This window comes from Sciurus vulgaris (assembly GCF_902686455.1).
Source record: "Sciurus vulgaris genome assembly, chromosome: 12".
NCBI lineage: Eukaryota > Metazoa > Chordata > Mammalia > Rodentia > Sciuridae > Sciurus > Sciurus vulgaris.
The window spans coordinates 52,410,061-52,426,966 of record NC_136473.1 but is presented as its reverse complement, the minus strand read 5'-3'; the positions used below and the strand labels follow the sequence as shown (position 1 = coordinate 52,426,966).

General features: G+C 37.7%; 1 protein-coding gene across 5 annotated transcripts in view; it reads left to right on the top strand.

The window, feature by feature from the left end:
• The window catches only part of PLD5 (phospholipase D family member 5), a 406,765-nt gene extending 394,326 nt beyond the window's left edge, over positions 1-12,439 (top strand). For all 5 annotated transcript variants that reach the window (XM_079106126.1, XM_079106129.1, XM_079106127.1 and 2 more), the window contains one exon: positions 5,425-12,439. In XM_079106126.1, the coding sequence (XP_078962252.1) occupies positions 5,425-5,681 (257 nt within the window). In that variant the 3' untranslated portion in view covers positions 5,682-12,439. The remainder of the gene's footprint in view (positions 1-5,424) is intronic.
• The last annotated feature ends 4,467 nt before the right edge of the window (positions 12,440-16,906 follow it).

Sequence of the window (16,906 nt, the reverse complement as noted above, 5' to 3'; positions counted from 1 at the left end):
AGTTGAAATTATCACCGGGTGGGGGAGACTCACCCCAAGGCTCTATTTTAGTCCGAGTCTCTCAATGCCTCCCCTTCTTGAATCCTGGGTTCTGGAGTGACTGGAGATGCAGTCACCCTCAGGACTTAAAATCAGCATACTACAGAGATACAGCCACATCAATGTTCATAGCTGCTCAATTCACCATAGCCAGATTGTGGAACCAACCTAGATGCCCTTCAGTTGATGAATGGATAAAGAAACTGTGGCATATATATACAATGGAATATTACTCCACCATGAAGAATGATAAAATTATGGCATTTGCAGGCAAATGGATGAAATTGGAGGATATCATGCTAAGTGAGATAAGCCAATCTCAAAAAACTAAAGGACGAATGATCTCACTGATAAGCGGATGAGGACATATAAGGGGGGGGGGGTAGGACAGGTTAGCGTTAGGGTTAGGGTTAGGTTTAGGGTTAGGGATAAGGAGGGTGGTAAGAATGGAGGAAGGAAGGACTATATGGAGGGAAACGAGGGGTGGGAGGGGTGGGGGGGAAGGGAAAAAATAACAGAATGAATCAAACAACATTGCCCTATGTAAATTTATGATTTTTAATTAAAATAAATAAATTTAAAAAATTTAAAAAAGAAGTTGAAATTATCTATACAGAATAGGTACATAAATCCAAAATAGCAGTGTGCCTATTACATTGCACAAAGTGGCACTCTCAACAAAGAAAAGAAAAATATGTTTGTGGGAATGTAGGAACATGGAATTCATATTAATTCTTTTTTTTTTGAAATTCAGTGGATGGATTAAAAAAGTATAGTCTTAACTTTAAAAAGCACTTTATATTATTTGATTCTCAGCAACATTGTCAATAGGGCGACTTTTATCATCTGCAGTTTAGAAATGAGAACACTTGGGCTGTAAAACATAAAATGTCTTAACTATGCAGGTGCAGGGGGAAGGGACTAGAATCCAGACCACACAGCCCCTTGGCCATGTAGAGGTTTACTAACTCCTGGCTCAGTGTGAAGATGCTCTTTTTCCAATTTTAATAGCCATAGCATCATTTTATTAAAAAAAATTATTGGAACATCCATAAATGTTTATCATTCTGGTTGTTCCGGAACATAAGCATATTATTTTTGTCCTCTTGGCAATTCAAAAATGCGATTATTTGGATTTTCTCATGTTTATCGATTTAGGAAAAATAGGATGAAATCAGATTCCTTTTAAGCAAGTGATGAAAAGCAAACCCAAAATTGTCTACTGAAAAACAGGAAATTTGGCACAATTATTTGGAAATCCAGGGATGGATGAAGTTCAGGCACAGTGGGATTTAGAGATCCAAATCTGGACATTTTACTTTGAGTTTTACTTAAAGTAAGGTTCTATGGGCACCTTTAGTAGTAACTTGCAGTAATATTCAAGTGTTCTTTTGATAAGTGAGTGTTTTGGAATCAGACAACCTATATTTTCATTCCAACACTGATACAAGCTGTGACACTAGAAAGTCACGTGATCAATATAAGCTTCCATCTCCTTTTCTGTGGAATGGTGATTATAACATTCACCCTTTGGTTTGCATGAGGATTAAATGAGCTAATATATGAATAGCTCCCAACATTGTCTCTCTGATTTGTCTAGATCCTTAGCAAATATTGATTCTTTGCTCTCTCTTGTGCTTCCCTATCTAAGGCATTTTTAAATGAGTTCATTTTGCATTCAACATTTTAGCGAAACATTCATTCCCTAGAGTGAAGCATGCTACTACAGTAAGAATATTCAAAGAACATCAAAAGGGAAGATTCATTGATAACCTAAATAATTATCAGCAAGGTCTGGAAATCTCCTACATTGTCACTCAGACACTTGATGAGAATGAGGAATTAGGAAAAATCTACACCAGGGCCTTGCATGGAATCACAGATCCATCAGGTTTTTGTAAGATTTACAGAAGAATCCTCAAATCGTGTCATTTCTCTAATTTGAATGCTCCAGAGTATACTTGAGTCAAGCTCTGAAAACTGGTCTGGAAGGAGGTTTGAATTATTAGGGGATTGGCCCAGGGGCAGGTTACTGGTAGGGTACTCATGCACCCTCCCAAGCGCGCCACTTGCATCCTAAGCGTTATGTTCCTCAGGGCAACACTTCTGTTCTGGCAACCAGGGCCTCAGTGTGCATTTTTGGAAGTTGAATAGCAGTCTCAAAAAAGGATGGGTAAAACTGCATCTTGATTTTTAAAAATACTGAACTATATATGTGCTTTTGAATGTTAGCCAAACCACCAGGAAGTGGAAGGTCAAAAAACATCACATTGGTGTAAGAATTCCTCTGCCAGCCTATGAAAGCTTCCCAGGGCTGTACTTCCTGAGAAGAACCTAATGAAAGCATCTGGGAATCACTAAAGAGTCTGGATATCGGCTTCACCCATTATACTAAAGGGAAAAGCCAGATTCACAAAATAAGACTTCAAAATCTTTTCACCTTCCTCTTTTCCTCCTCTTCATGTTGCCCCCAAAGCTTTCTTCTTTTTCCTTCAGAGAGTGTGGTCTGCAAATGAATGGAGCAGAAATATTGATGTGTCTGTGATGCTCCCGACCCTGGGCTGAGGTTGTGGTCCAGGGCGAAGAGCACAATTTGAAGTACAATGGATGGATGCCTTTAGGATCAGAGGTGACCTGTGGAAAAGATGTTAAGTGTGGGCTGTAGAGTTCCATTTCACTTCACACCTCAGCTCTGATATTTTTTACTCTTAACTTGAACAACTTACTTGATCTTTCTGTGCCTTAATTTCCTCATCAGTATAATGGAATTAGTTTGTTCCCTCATAGAATTACAATGAATATCGAATGAGATAATGAAATGAGACTGTGTTTTTCTGCCCTTGGTAGAGTGCCTCGTACTTAAACACTTTAAAAATGGTGTGATTTTAGTGTATTATCCAAATTCCAAAAGTGAGCAAGACCACAGGGGCTTTTTTTATTAAATGAATAGGTGATGTGTCTGCCAGTGGGTCCCTGAGTAGCTGCCAATCTCCAGCATAGACATGCAAACCTGAATTCACCTGGCACTGAACATTTACATAGTAAGTAGCCTCTGAGTGTGGCTGTGTGTCCAAGAGCTCATGGTCAGGAACAGCATTGGCAAAGAGGGTCTCCCCAACACAGTATCATGCACCAAATATTTGTAAGACAGTTCGCTAATTTATAGCAGAAAAATTCTTCCAAAGCATGTCTATCATGAAGCCATTGAGAGCATCATTACGGTGTTTATTAGGATGGCAGGTAATGGGTTGGGATGGAGAAGAAAGGAAAGAGAGAGGGGGATCCTAGTTCGTACTGATAACATTTGATATAGGGACTTGGTATTCTTAGGCCTTGAGGCATAAACTTAAGGAGGAAAATGTAATCCATGGGGTGCATATGGAAAAGGGAGTTGGCATATCTGGGAGTGTAGGAACCAAAGGATGAGATTGTAAAGAGGCAGCTATGTTCCTTTTCCTAGCAGCCTCTCCCACAGATGGCTACAGGCACTGGATCAAGGTTATCCAAGGACACATGAGCTCAGCATTTTATTCAGCAAGTATTTCTGCAGTGAGACCTGAATTGCAACTGAGGGAATGGAAGGCTAGTCTTGACATTTAGAAACTCTCCATTCCCTTTATGGAACTAGCTCTTAACCAAAAAAGGAAAATAAAACCAGGAGTTTAGATCATACGTGGGATGGTGGTCACTTATAAACTAATTTTTGTGAGTCTCAACATGGTTCAATATTTTTTAGAGAGAATGCTTCTTTTGTCATACCGTAGAGAGCTCATGGAACCTGGAGATCTGGGTTCATCACTGATTAGTCATAGGACACTGGGCAAATTTATTTATCCCTTTGAGCCTCCCTCTCCTCCTTTGTAAAGTCAACATAAATCCTACCAATCATGAAATAAGGCATATAAATACCAAGTACAATGCTTTGCTCATAGTAGGCACTTAGTAAGTGATAGTCCCTCTGCCCTTAGACTCCCTTATATCCTAGGCTCATTACTAGCTTCTCTCAATGTTCCAATGTCCTAACCATTTATCTGTCCACAAGATGTCATCCTCTCTTTGGGGTAGGCTCTGTCTTCTCTTAATTAAATTTCAAGGCATCTCTCACTACACAGTGGAATGCTTCTTTCTTGACCCATCTAGCCAGAGTTAGAAAGTCCTTCTGTCCTAATGGGTGACATCGTGTGTATTCTTCTCTTGTACTAGTACATGCTTTTTGTATTACAACTATTGTGTTTCCTTCCTGGACTTCTTGAAGGCAGGGATGCCATTTTCACCTTTATATTAGTAGCTCCTAATGTAGGACCTGTTAGACTAATGTCACCTAGGGGCACTCAATTAATATTCATTGAATGAAGAACAAATAAGACCGAAGAAAAAAAATGCTGCTGTGCCCTTCTGAGGAGAAAACTTTGTTGTGCTGGAACCCTTTCCCTATTTGATACCAAAGACAAGAGACTCAACATGGGCATTATGAATTGTCCAACCCTCTGATCTTCTTCCACCTTGCAAATGAATGGTATGGAGATTATTACCCTCTCTTGGGGTAGATTCCAGCCTTACTAGTTCCCTCAAAACTCATAGAGAAAAGACAATATGAAGAGACATAAGGAGAAAAGGACTAACTGTAAGCCAAGGAGAGAGGTCTGGAGCAGGTCCTTCCCTCAGCCCATGGAAGGAACCAATTTTGCTGGCACATTGATTACGTCTCCAGAACTGTGTGAGAAGCAATTTGTTGTTTCAGTCACTGAGTTTGTGGTACTGTGAAGCCAGCCCTAGAAAACAAACACACTGGTTAACACCAGGCAGTCTCATGTGGGAGCTTGTTCTCAAAACAACCACCTGAATTCCTGGGCCAAAGGGCCTAATATTGGACCCAGGAAATGATGCACATCCCAATTGGGGAGCATTTATGTACTCAGGAACCAGTACTTCTCTGGATTCAGCTTTTCCCTTAATGTAAAAGTTTTTCAGCATTATGCTTGTATGTATGGACTAGATGTTGTCTCTTTGGGAAGGTAGTAATTGTTCACAGGATTTTTAAGCATATTCCTATATATTTTAAGTGTTGCTGTATTTAGTGTGTCTTGTGAATGTCAATAAGAAATAACATTTACAAAAAGGAACAGCAGATTCCTTGTTTTGAGTTTCAACTTGCGCAAAGCTGAAGCAAATGCCAAAATAATATGCAAATATTAATAGGCCATATGTAAGACTTCTTGGAATTTTTTTTTTTTTTTTTGAGCTGTCAGCACAATTCAAGTTCTCTCTCATTATTCCTGGGTATTTATTTTATAATTTTTAAAATAGAATCTGCTCTGTATTTCATTATATTGGGACTATTCCCCAGTGGATCCTAACTCCTCACCCTTATATCTTTGTTTGCAGGAAATTTTGACTGGGTAGGGAATGATTTTACCCAGAATGCTGGCACGGGCCTTGTTATCAACCAGGCAGATGTGCGGAACAACAGAAGCATCATTAAGCAACTTAAAGATGTATTTGAAAGGGACTGGTATTCACCTTATGCCAAAACCTTACAGCCAACCAAACAGCCGAACTGTTCAAGCCTGTTCAAGCTCTCACGCCCCTCCAACAAAACTGCCACATACAATGCCAGTGGGAAGGAACCCTCGAGTGTATAGCGGAGCGAACAGACAACAGCTCCGTATTTCGTATTTATACATAAAGGACTTGAGGAGAGAAAAACAATTTAATATGTCTTTTTTTTAGGGGAAAAAGCACACTTATAAAAATGTTCTCTGAATGACATGTACTCTTCTAGCTAACCGGATCTTAGCACCATGTATACTAAAATTAAGAATTTTGTATTTGTTACTTCTGACAGAGAATGTCATTCTGGCTTAGAAGTTAGTTTTTATGTTTGCATATGGATTTTAAGACTTCAATTCCTGTTTCCCATTCCTGTCTGGTTTTAGAGCTTTTCCAGCCAACCCACCTGGTCAGTTCTTAGGAAACTTAGCATGAGGTGAGCTCTTTGCTTTCACACCATTCTGAGCACTGCTGATCTGGAGAGGAAGGTGAAGATTTCATCTAGGAAGAGACTGAGCAAATCAAGTGTTTATCCTTGAAAACCCTCTCCCAGTTCAATCCAGACCTGAGAATGAACAGATTCCATCTCATGCCAGCCTTCAACAGCCCTGAAAAATACCTTTTTTTGTTTGTTTGTTTCCTTGTTCATTGTCTTCCAATACCATAGGTTTTATTTAGTATCATTTTTTTCTTCTCACAAAATGTTCTTATTACATAGCATCCCTCTATTCACCTCAACATTAGTTCCAAGTATGATAACATCTTTTGAAAATGTATAATTCCTTTAGAATGCATACAAAATGGAAATAGCAGTCTTTATAATTTTTACCTTTCAACTGCATTCTTTTCCCCTACCAAATTGCTTATTTTAAAACCACAGCAAGCAATATGTATCCTTTCTCTTAAGCTCAGAAAAAAAAAAAGTGATATAGCCACATGCTAATATTCAGCAAGCTATTAAGTCTGCATTTTAAGAACAAAGTAGTTTTTCAACATTTTTGTTTAGTTATGGTATTATAAAGGAAAGGTCTCTCTGCATCAGTGGATTTTAATTTCTTTAGGATCATTATGCTGTTAAGAGTATGCCAGCAAACGTTTATAGAGCTATTTAATATACCTTCTGCTATTTAATATACCAAATGCTTTTCAGAGAAATGCAATTTAAATACTGTGCGTAACATATTTTACTAAGAAACAGAAATATTGGATTATTGTTCTATAATGTCATTGTGTGTTGGTGTTTTATATCTATACAATATATAACCATGTATTAATGGAGACTGTTGCTACACAAGAGAGAGGGATGGTCTCTTCAGAGCCCAGAGAGGGTGGCCAGGATGCCCACGTCCAGTGCAGCCCCTGACTCTGTGGCTCAGAATAGAGTGCTTCACTCCTTGGCCTCTGGTTTTCTATTGCTAATGTAGAGACAGTGATACTCACCTACCTCGCAAGAATGTTGTCATGGTAGGAGATATTTATAACTTGTTTTGAAATCAAAAGAACCTATATAAATGCTAAGCATTATAATATATAATCTTTTTCTTGAAATAATCTTTGTGGTGTCCTGGTAGAATCAGTAAAGTTCATCCCCGAGAACCCAGAAGGGAAAACAAATCCACAACTTCCAGTGGCAAATGTGGATAACAAGAACACAGCAGCACAGAAACCCTGGTGGAGATCTGAATTGTCAACATCTTGATGGAACATTTTCTCGGATCACTTTGGTATAAATAATATCAACACAAAACTAGACATTGTACTAGGGATTGTTCTTTAGGACCAGCATATCATATGTGTGTTTTTGGAACAAGGACAAGCAATTTCATTTATTCTTTCTCATTTCTAGAGATTGATTTTGAATATGCCAAAAAAGACTGATGGAGGAACCTATGAATCTTTTCTAATGGGTTCTCTTAATGTTAAATGGACCACTGTTGGTCACCTAGTGATCATGTTACTTTCCTTTCTTAATGTTTCCAAGTACTGCTTCACCAGATATTTTACCAGTTAAGAGAACTGAAAGGGAGCTGTGTTTTTAAGGATAACGTGTTTTTATGACAGATTGGGGGTATTCTAAATGATATTATTCATCAATAATGACCAGCCCATAAGACTCTGTAAAAATATTTAGCATATCCCCAATCCTTGTTTGAGTTGGGAGTTATCCTGTCAGTCACCTGAGTAAAGGCGGCTTTGGTGATCACTTTGAAAAGAAAGAAAGAAAAGAGTAGAGGTGAAGACAAACAAATCTACCAAGTGTCTCCTTGGACAAACAAAAGCAACCTGGTTGGGTTTGAAAAGGACATTCAAAGGGAAAAATATAGCTGCTTCCTTGCTGGTTCCCAAGATGTCTCTTGGGGTATTTTTCCACAGTCATGGGTCAAGGTAAGCATAGGGCCATGGGGACCCCTCACTGTCATTGTCTTTCGTGTGCATGCGGTAAGAAAAGAGAACGTCATCTTTTGTGAAATAATCGTCATTGCCATTTCTGCCAATTCCTATCAAAATGGCAGTGCCAGGCAGAGCTCTCCTTGACACAGCAACCCCCTCATCAGGGTGGTCAGGGCAGCAGCCACACAGGCAAGGACACTGACCCCACAGGGCAACGCTGACCTTCTGCGGCATCCAGAAAATAGTCCCTGTGCAGAGTGTCGTAAAAGGGTTCATGTCTCCTCAGAGAAGATTTCATTCTACAGAACTCTCTCCTTCATTTGAATGTTACTCTACCCTCTAGATGTAGACTTCCACTCTTTTAGACTTTTTCTGTGCTACATAGATCACTAACTTCCATTCTTCCCACTCCCAAACATCCCAGGAAATATTCCTCAAGAAGAAAGGAACGCAAATCAAAAACTCCTTAATCTGAGACTATTCTGGTGAATATCCATGCCAGAAATTATAAGGAGGGTGACTAGTGACCTTCATCTTTTCTCCATAAACACTCTTGGAGTTATTTTTCAAGTGAGGGGTGGGGAACCAAACAGAATTTGAGACTCTGTTTTAGATTTCTCTTTTGCTAATATGAACCTAGTGCCTTATTTCCTCTCATACATTGATTTCAAACAATACCCCACTACATGAGGACGTTTCTGCATACTCTGGAGTACAATAAGGCCTTGTGCGGGGACTACCGGTTGAAAACTTGCACAGGAGCATCAGTGCATTTCAGGCAGCCTGCTGTCTTCCCTGGCCACATATCTTTTGTCATCCCCAAGTCAAATCATTGACATTCACTCTCAAATGTCCACTGCATTGTCACAGGCCACTCACATATCAAATAATTGAATCACAGCTTATCACACCACGGGAGAGGAAGCGGAACACTCTGAGATTGTATCTGTGCTCTGTAAACACCACCTTCTGGGTACCCAAAAATGAATCAAAGTAAGACACACTGAAAATGTTCCCATGTGTCTTTAAGGAGACTTGTAAAGAGATGCTTCATAGATTTCCAAGGTCCTGAGGAACACAGAATGAAAATTTGTGTCTTTATAAAGTCAAAGCAGGCTCAGCGAGAGCAACGGAAGGTCTGTGGGAAACTGCGTTTGTGTAGCTCTGGGCGTCACTTTCCTCTGACTCTGTGCTGTGGCTTGGCTCTTAGTAAAGATGGGTCGGATCACATTTCTGGTTGATCTTACCCATTGAAAAACATGTTTTATTAATGCAGTTACTGGTTTATTCAAGTGCCTCAATGAACCTGGGACTGAGCAGCTCATTTCCCACCAGCCTGCAGTTATTCTCAAGTGACTTCAATTTGTTCAGAGATTTTTGTTTGTTCGTAGAAACTTTTAGTGAACTAAATTCCAGGGGAAAAAAATAAAAAGACTATAAGAATTTCTTGATAGGATCAGATCTAGGGTCCGTCTGTCTCAGGAATTCTGTCCTAGAATATGCCAGGGTTTGTTTTTTTTTTTCCATATGCATGATCATTTGTATGCATTTCTCTGTCCAGAATTCATTCCATCATTTTTAACAGGTAAAATGTTAAAAAGCTGCCTTTACTCGCAATAGAACAGTCATCTCCTGTAACGAAAGATACTTTGCCATTGGTTATTCAAATTCAGTCCTTTATAAACAGCTCCATATATTGTGCACAGATGTTCAGTTCTATTTTTTCCTTGGACTTATTCTCAATGAACTGGTGCATTTTATTATAAACCTTTTAAAGGAGAATTGAACATAACTTCCATTTGATCTAAGGTAGATTGGATAAAGGACTCTATATTCAACATTTTCCATTTGCTATGAATTTAGCATCTTTTCCTTTTATATATTGTTAACCAAATACCTGCTTACCATTTTTTACCTTATTGACTTAAGTTGATGGAAGTTTTCTAATAGCCCCAAAGTCAACCCCAGCTCATAAACTACCTTTCCCATTTGACAATATTCCTATGTTTGGCAGAATTATGAAGATATTGCTTTTTGTGGTGACTAGATAGGTATTCTTCAGAAGTTTCTTAAAACTACAAAAACTGAATTTTCACATTTCGACCCATTAGCAGTCTTATAGTTACAGAGTTCTAAAAGTTCACCGATTTCTTAGTCTCTTTTGGCAATGTAACAAAAAGGAATGCAAGGCATAATAGGTGATGCATTTTTTTTTTTCTTGCTGTGTTTAGGACTGCTAAGCTTCCATTTCTGTTACAAAAGGATATCTTGAATTTTTAATGTACCTTTCTGGATATAGGATAAACTTGTACCCAGGCATATCTACATTATTAACTTTCAGATCCCTAAATAAATCATTGTGATGAAAAGCTGAATTGGCGGGGGTGGGAGAATCATTAAAATTATTAAAGATTTACCAGATGCTCATCTTTTTTCAGAAGTAAATATTATATGGTTTTTCATCCTATAAGATGGGGGCATATTCTTTTTTCACCTCAGTATTATCTCAGAAACAAACCAGCCTCTCCTGCTATTATAAGTAATAAATAAGATAAATGCACCTGGTCCGATAGGCTAAGGGTCCAGTGTTTTGTATATTTACTCACTATGCATCTTTGTAATACTATTCCTATCTCTTAAAAAAAAAAACAGAAAGAAAGAAAGAAAGAAAGAAAGAAAGAGAAAGGAAGAAAGGTTCGTTCCCAGTATGTGTTGATTTGGTGTAAATAAATTATGCTTTTTTAGTGAAGCAACAGTTGTAGAGACTATGCTCTGTACTCTGGTCCAGTTAACAGAAAAGATGCTAGTGGGTGCCAATTCTGCTACTTCATATACTTCCCATCACACTCTCTTCTATCTCTGCCTAAATCCATAATCAAATACCCTATGTCTTCTTGGCAAATCCATTGGGTTTTGTTTTCTTCCCTGGCCTCACTCATGCTAGGCAAACACTCTACCACTGAGCTATTCCCCCAGACCCCAACAAACCCATTTTGAACCTGAAGTTTAGAGCTTACCTTGAAAGACATCTAAACTAACCCCTCCAAATGCACAAATTCCTTTCCCATCTGTCCACTCAGAAATTAAGGGCATACCCCAGTCAAACAATTTGGAACGCTTAGTACATAGTGCCTTTCACAGGATAAAATTTAGTTGATTTGCTAAAATAATTTGGATTTGAGGAAAAGACTTAATCTCTGAATCAAAGACAAAAAAAAATATGAAGCATTTTTTAAAGTTGTCATTTGAGAATTTAGCAAAAGCTTAACAAAGTGGACTTTCTGAATCCATAGTAGTCAATACTAATTATTTAATTTTATTGACAGTTTCTAACACCAATAATTATATAATAGTTTTATGAGAAACCTGTGCAAGGAGTCCAATTCAACAGGAGTAAAGGTGAAGATTATTTGTGATTTATTTTTATTTCATACAAGAGAAAATTAGTAAGGGGTAGTTCCCTTTTTGTTAAATGGATGTTTGGCCCTTAAACCCATTCCTTTGGTCTCAGACATATTAAAAAATGAATTCCTTTATGGACTCTACTATTTTCCATGAGTAAAAAATTCTGAGAAAATAGTTAAGACTTTCTGAGTTCCTTTTAAGATACAAGAACAGACAAACCCAGTTTCTAATTTAGTGTGTTCTTGTTTAACCAATCTTAGGAATATGACCTCAATTTTCAGGATTAAAAATGTTGAAATTATATGTAATCTACCAACATAAATGATAAGTGAAAATTTTTAAAGACAACTCAGAAAATACAATCCAACAACATTCATGTGAAGCTAAAATGTCACTTGCTTTTATTGAGAAGTGGGGATTGTCTACCTCTTTAGAAAGTGCATGTTATAAAAAACAACAGTCAAAAAATGCAATAAAAGAAAAGTTTCAGAAAAGTTATGGTATTGACAGAGTACTTTGAAAACCCTGTGTGGGAAAGTTTCATTAAGAAACAAAAGCTGTTTTGTCCCTAGCAATAAAGCTGTATGTTATTATCTATATTTCGTGGGTGACTCTATAATTTTCCTGATGTCCTGGAAAGACCAGGTCCACAGTTCCTACACAAGCAAATTATGTTCTCTGTCATGAAAGCTCTCCATGCTGTCCACACCAATTGCACCAAGGTTCAGTACATGACTCAAAGTGAGTCATTTACAGGCCACTCTGCGGGCCGAAGGAAAGGATGTATTGAAAAGTACCTGGTCCGGTCCATCAGAGTCTGAATGTGAGAGAGAGAGAAAACAAGCAGAGAGCAGCAAAATGGCACATTCACCATGATGCTGCCATGTTAGAGCAGGAATGACAATGACTTCCACCATCAAGACAGCTAGAGTTCTGCTCTCAGGTTCCTGGGGAAATGATTGACTGAATGAGTGTGGACTTTATAGTTACTGGGTTGCTTTCTTATCTTCCTTACTTTCTTATGTATTGACATAAATAAACTCACATTAACTGAGATCATGTGACTGTGTTTGTTCTTCACAATCTGGAAGTGCTTAATGACCAACTTAATGAAGTGGAAGTTGTCCTCATGCCTAAGTAGCTTGACAAGTAAAAAAGGAAGGAAGAGAAACATATAGTATATCCTGTTTTCATTAGTCATGGATCCTCATCTAAACATGAGTGTCTCTGTGGTAAACCATGCAAATCTATCCCATAAATATTAAATATCAAATCAACAGTAACCTAGACTTATAAAAATGAATTGGTAGCATTGAGCATAGAAACACATACACACACACTTCAGAGATGACTACATGATAGACAGAGGTTGTCACAGAGAGAAGGGAAATTCAAAGTCCTGAAGCCCAGACCCATTATTTTCTGTATGAGAAAAATGAAGCATAGGACACACACTAGTTAAGCAGGCAGATGTGTTATAAATTTAGATAGTGTTTTTAAATATATATTCTAATGATTGACTTAATAAATGCAAAAATTGCTAATAATAGGCTGAATATTTGGTGTAAATGAGTATTCTATAGGGATTTGTAGAAGACAGAATGAAAACATCCCTAAGAGTTCTGACAAAGAAAGATGGATCTTTTAGATGGGAAAAAGTGTTAGTGGGGTCAAGGTACATTTAGGTTGGTTTTGCCCCCAACTTTGGATAGACATTAGAAAGATATCAGAAGGAGGTCTTTGGTTACGTGTTCTTTTTTCACACATAACCCATCAAGAGCAATCATTCAAAAGTGAAAAGAATGCCATGAACTATCACTTAATTTATGGATTGAAAACAAAATTCTGTATTTTGTAGTTTGTCTCTCTGTTCCTTTGTAGTTATTTATATTAAAAGGATACATAAGATAGACAATTTAAGAAGTCTAAGGTCTTCTGACAGTGATATATTGCTGAATTGCTACTATGTGTATGTAATTAGGGAAGCCTAATTATATGATAACATAATGTGACAGTAGGTTGTGTGTGTCAATTTGGCTAAGCTAGGTGCCCAGTTATTCAAAGACATGTTAACCTAGGTGTGTCTGTGAATGCATTTTGTAGATGTCATGAAAGTCTAATCAGTTTTGTTTTGTTTTTTTTTAAGTAAGGAAGATTACACTCAATCATTTGTGTGGGCCTGACCCAATCAGGACTTTACCAGCAGAATGGAGGCTTTCAGATAAAGAAATTCTCTCTGTTGCCTGAACATCAGGTCCGACCTGAGCATTCCAGCCTGCACATCCTGATGGGCTGCCCTATAGATTTCAGAACTTCCTGACAGGTCCCCAAAACACATAAGCCCATTCCTTCCAACAAGTCAATCTCTGGGTATGTATGTATATACTAGCTCTATTTTCTCTGTGGAACCCTGATACAGATGGTAATAAGCAATCCCCACATCTCAGTGGTTAAAACCAGGTTTTTTTTCTTTTTATTTTTTCCCCTCATACTACATATTCATTATGCATCAGTAGGGGTGCTTTGTTCATCGTGGTCACTCAGGGACTGAGTAAAGGTTTCTGGTCTCCATGCCAGAGGAAGAGGAAATTGCTGGAGAGGGTTTTACATCTGCAATTAAATTCTCTAAGCAGGAAGTAGCACAGTCACTTTTGCTCATAAGACAATGACTAGAATTGGTCACGTGATCTCACCCAGCCTAATGACGGGCAATATAATCCTACTGGCATTTCTGAAATGGTAGAGAATCTAAAATATTAGTGGGCAGCATTAATGACTGACATAGTTAATCACAAAAACAAACTTATCAGTATGCTTCTCATTTAGATTAAGGACAAATTCATGAGGACCAAAGGTAAGGAATGCTTAAGAATGATTAAAAATATAAAAATCCTAGAATCAGAATTATATTCTAAAGAAGGATAAATGAAACCAAAATAGGTCATGCTAAACTTTGGTGTCAATACCATTAAAAAAAGAAAAAAAAAAAAAAAAAAAAAAAAAGGCCACACTCTTTTTTTTTTTTTTTTTTTTTATTGTAAACAAATGGGATACATGTTGTTTCTCTGTTTGTACATGGCGTAAAGGCATACCATTTGTGTAATCATAAATTTACATAGAGCAATGTTGTTTGATTCATTCTGTTATTTTTTTCCCTTCCCCCCACCCCTCCCACCCCTCTTTACCTCTCTACAGTAGTTCCTTCCTCCATACTTGCCCCCCTCCCTAACCCTAACTCTAACCCTAACACTAACCCTTCCCTCCCCCCATTATGTGTCATCATCCACTTATTAGCGATATCATTCTTCCTTTGGCTTTTTGAGATTGGCTTATCTCACTTAGCATGATATTCTCCAATTTCATCCATTTGCCTGCAAATGTCATAATTTTATCATTCTTTATGGCTGAGTAATATTCCATTGTATATATATACCACAGTTTCTTTATCCACTCATCAATTGAAGGGCATCTAGGTTGGTTCCACAGTCTGGCTATTGTGAATTGAGCAGCTATGAACATTGATGTGGCTGTATTTCTGTAGTATGCAGATTTTAAGTCCTTTGGGTATAGGCCAAGGAGTGGGATAGCTGGGTCAAATGGTGGTTCCATTCCAAGTTTTCTAAGGAATCTCCACACTGCTTTCCAGAGTGGCTGCACTAATTTGCAGCCCCACCAGCAGTGTATGAGTGTACCTTTCTCCCCACATCCTCGCCAACACCTGTTGTTGCTCGTATTCTTGATAATCGCCATTCTAATTGGGGTGAGATGGAATCTTAGGGTGGTTTTGATTTGCATTTCTCTTATTACTAGAGATGTTGAACATTTTTCCATATGTTTGTTGATTGCTTGTAGATCTTCTTCTGTGAAGTGTCTATTCATTTCCTTAGCCCATTTGTTGACTGGACTATTTGAATTCTTGGAGTAGAGTTTTTTGAGTTCTTTATAGATTCTGGAGATTAGTGCTCTATCTGAAGTATGATTGGCAAAGATATTCTTAAGATGTACTAAAAGATGTCAACCAGCTGACTTAATCAGGCAAAGGCAAAAATAATCATGAGTCTAAGGGATTCAAATAACTTTCTTTAATGTGGTCCCCAGTTCTAAATATCTATTTAGGTAGAGTTCAGTGCCTACCAACATGTAAAATAACATAAATAAGAACATAAGAGAGGAGTGATCTCAGATGAGCTTTGGTTTGTTTAAGACTTTTATGAATGTGCTATTTCCAAGTACTGGTCACTAATCTTTATCTTATTATCTTCACAAAATAAAAGATTCTACTTCTTTAATATAGGTTAACTTCCCCTTTTAAATAAATGATGTGTTCCTTTTTTTTCATGTTGCCAATATCTCATAAAATTATATCTCAGGAGGCTGCTGGGTACAGTGGCACATACCTATAATTCCAGCAACTCAGGAGGCTGAGGCAGGAGGATTGAGAGTTCAAACCCAGCCTCAGTGAGGCCCTAAGCAACTCAGCAAGACCCTATCTCTAAATAAAATATAAAAAAGGTCTGGGGATGTGACTCAGTGGTTAAGCACACCTGAGTTCAATCCCTAGTACCAAAAAATTATATCTCACGAGGCTAGAGAACCCTTTAACAAGACATCATTTATTCTTTAAAAAACTTTTTCACTTTCATACATGCTGGGCTCATTTTGAGGGATAAGAATACAACAAATATTGTGGCATATGTGTGAACTAAAACATAAGGGAGAACCACACAGTTTAACATTTATTAAGTACTCCTTCCTACAATTCTGGAGTTATGGCTGTGAAACAGACAATAATGAATGAAATATTGTCCTGGTGCTCAAGGGATCTTGTGGTCTAGTACAGAAAGCAAATCAACATAAGTCTATCCAGTCTGAGCAAGTAACTTTGGAACATTTGCCTGTCACAGTGTCCTGGCTGGTTTTATCATTAGAAGTATACACATGACCCACACCAGGTAAATGGTCCTCCACTTACCATGTTGCAGGCACCAAAAGGCAACATGAAGAATTTTGACAGCAAACAGAAAACTGTGATTTAAAAATCAAATTCTAGAATTTTAAAAACAGAAATCAATAATAAAAATTCAATTGACACAGATCAGAAAAAATATCCATATCATATAGTAGAAAGACACAGAGATAAAAAATCAGAACAAACCAAAGAGCTGTATATAGCTGATCTAACATGGAGGCTAAGGCAGGAGGATCCGAGAGTTCAAAGCCAGTCTTAGCAACTTAGTGAGGCCCTAAGCAATCAATGAGACTCTGTCTCTATATAAAGCAAAAAAAGGGATGGGGATGTGGCTTAGTGGTTAAGTGCTCCTGAGTTCAATCCCTGGTACCAAAAAAAAAAAAAAAAAAAAAAAAAAATCTGACATGAATAAATGGTATCAAAGAGGAAAAGGATAGAATGGAACAGTTACCATATTTGAAAATACAAAGAATGAAACACTTCAAAAACTAATGAAAGATATGAACCCATAGTTTCTAGAATTTCTGTGTGGGGCTGGGGTTGTGGCTCAGT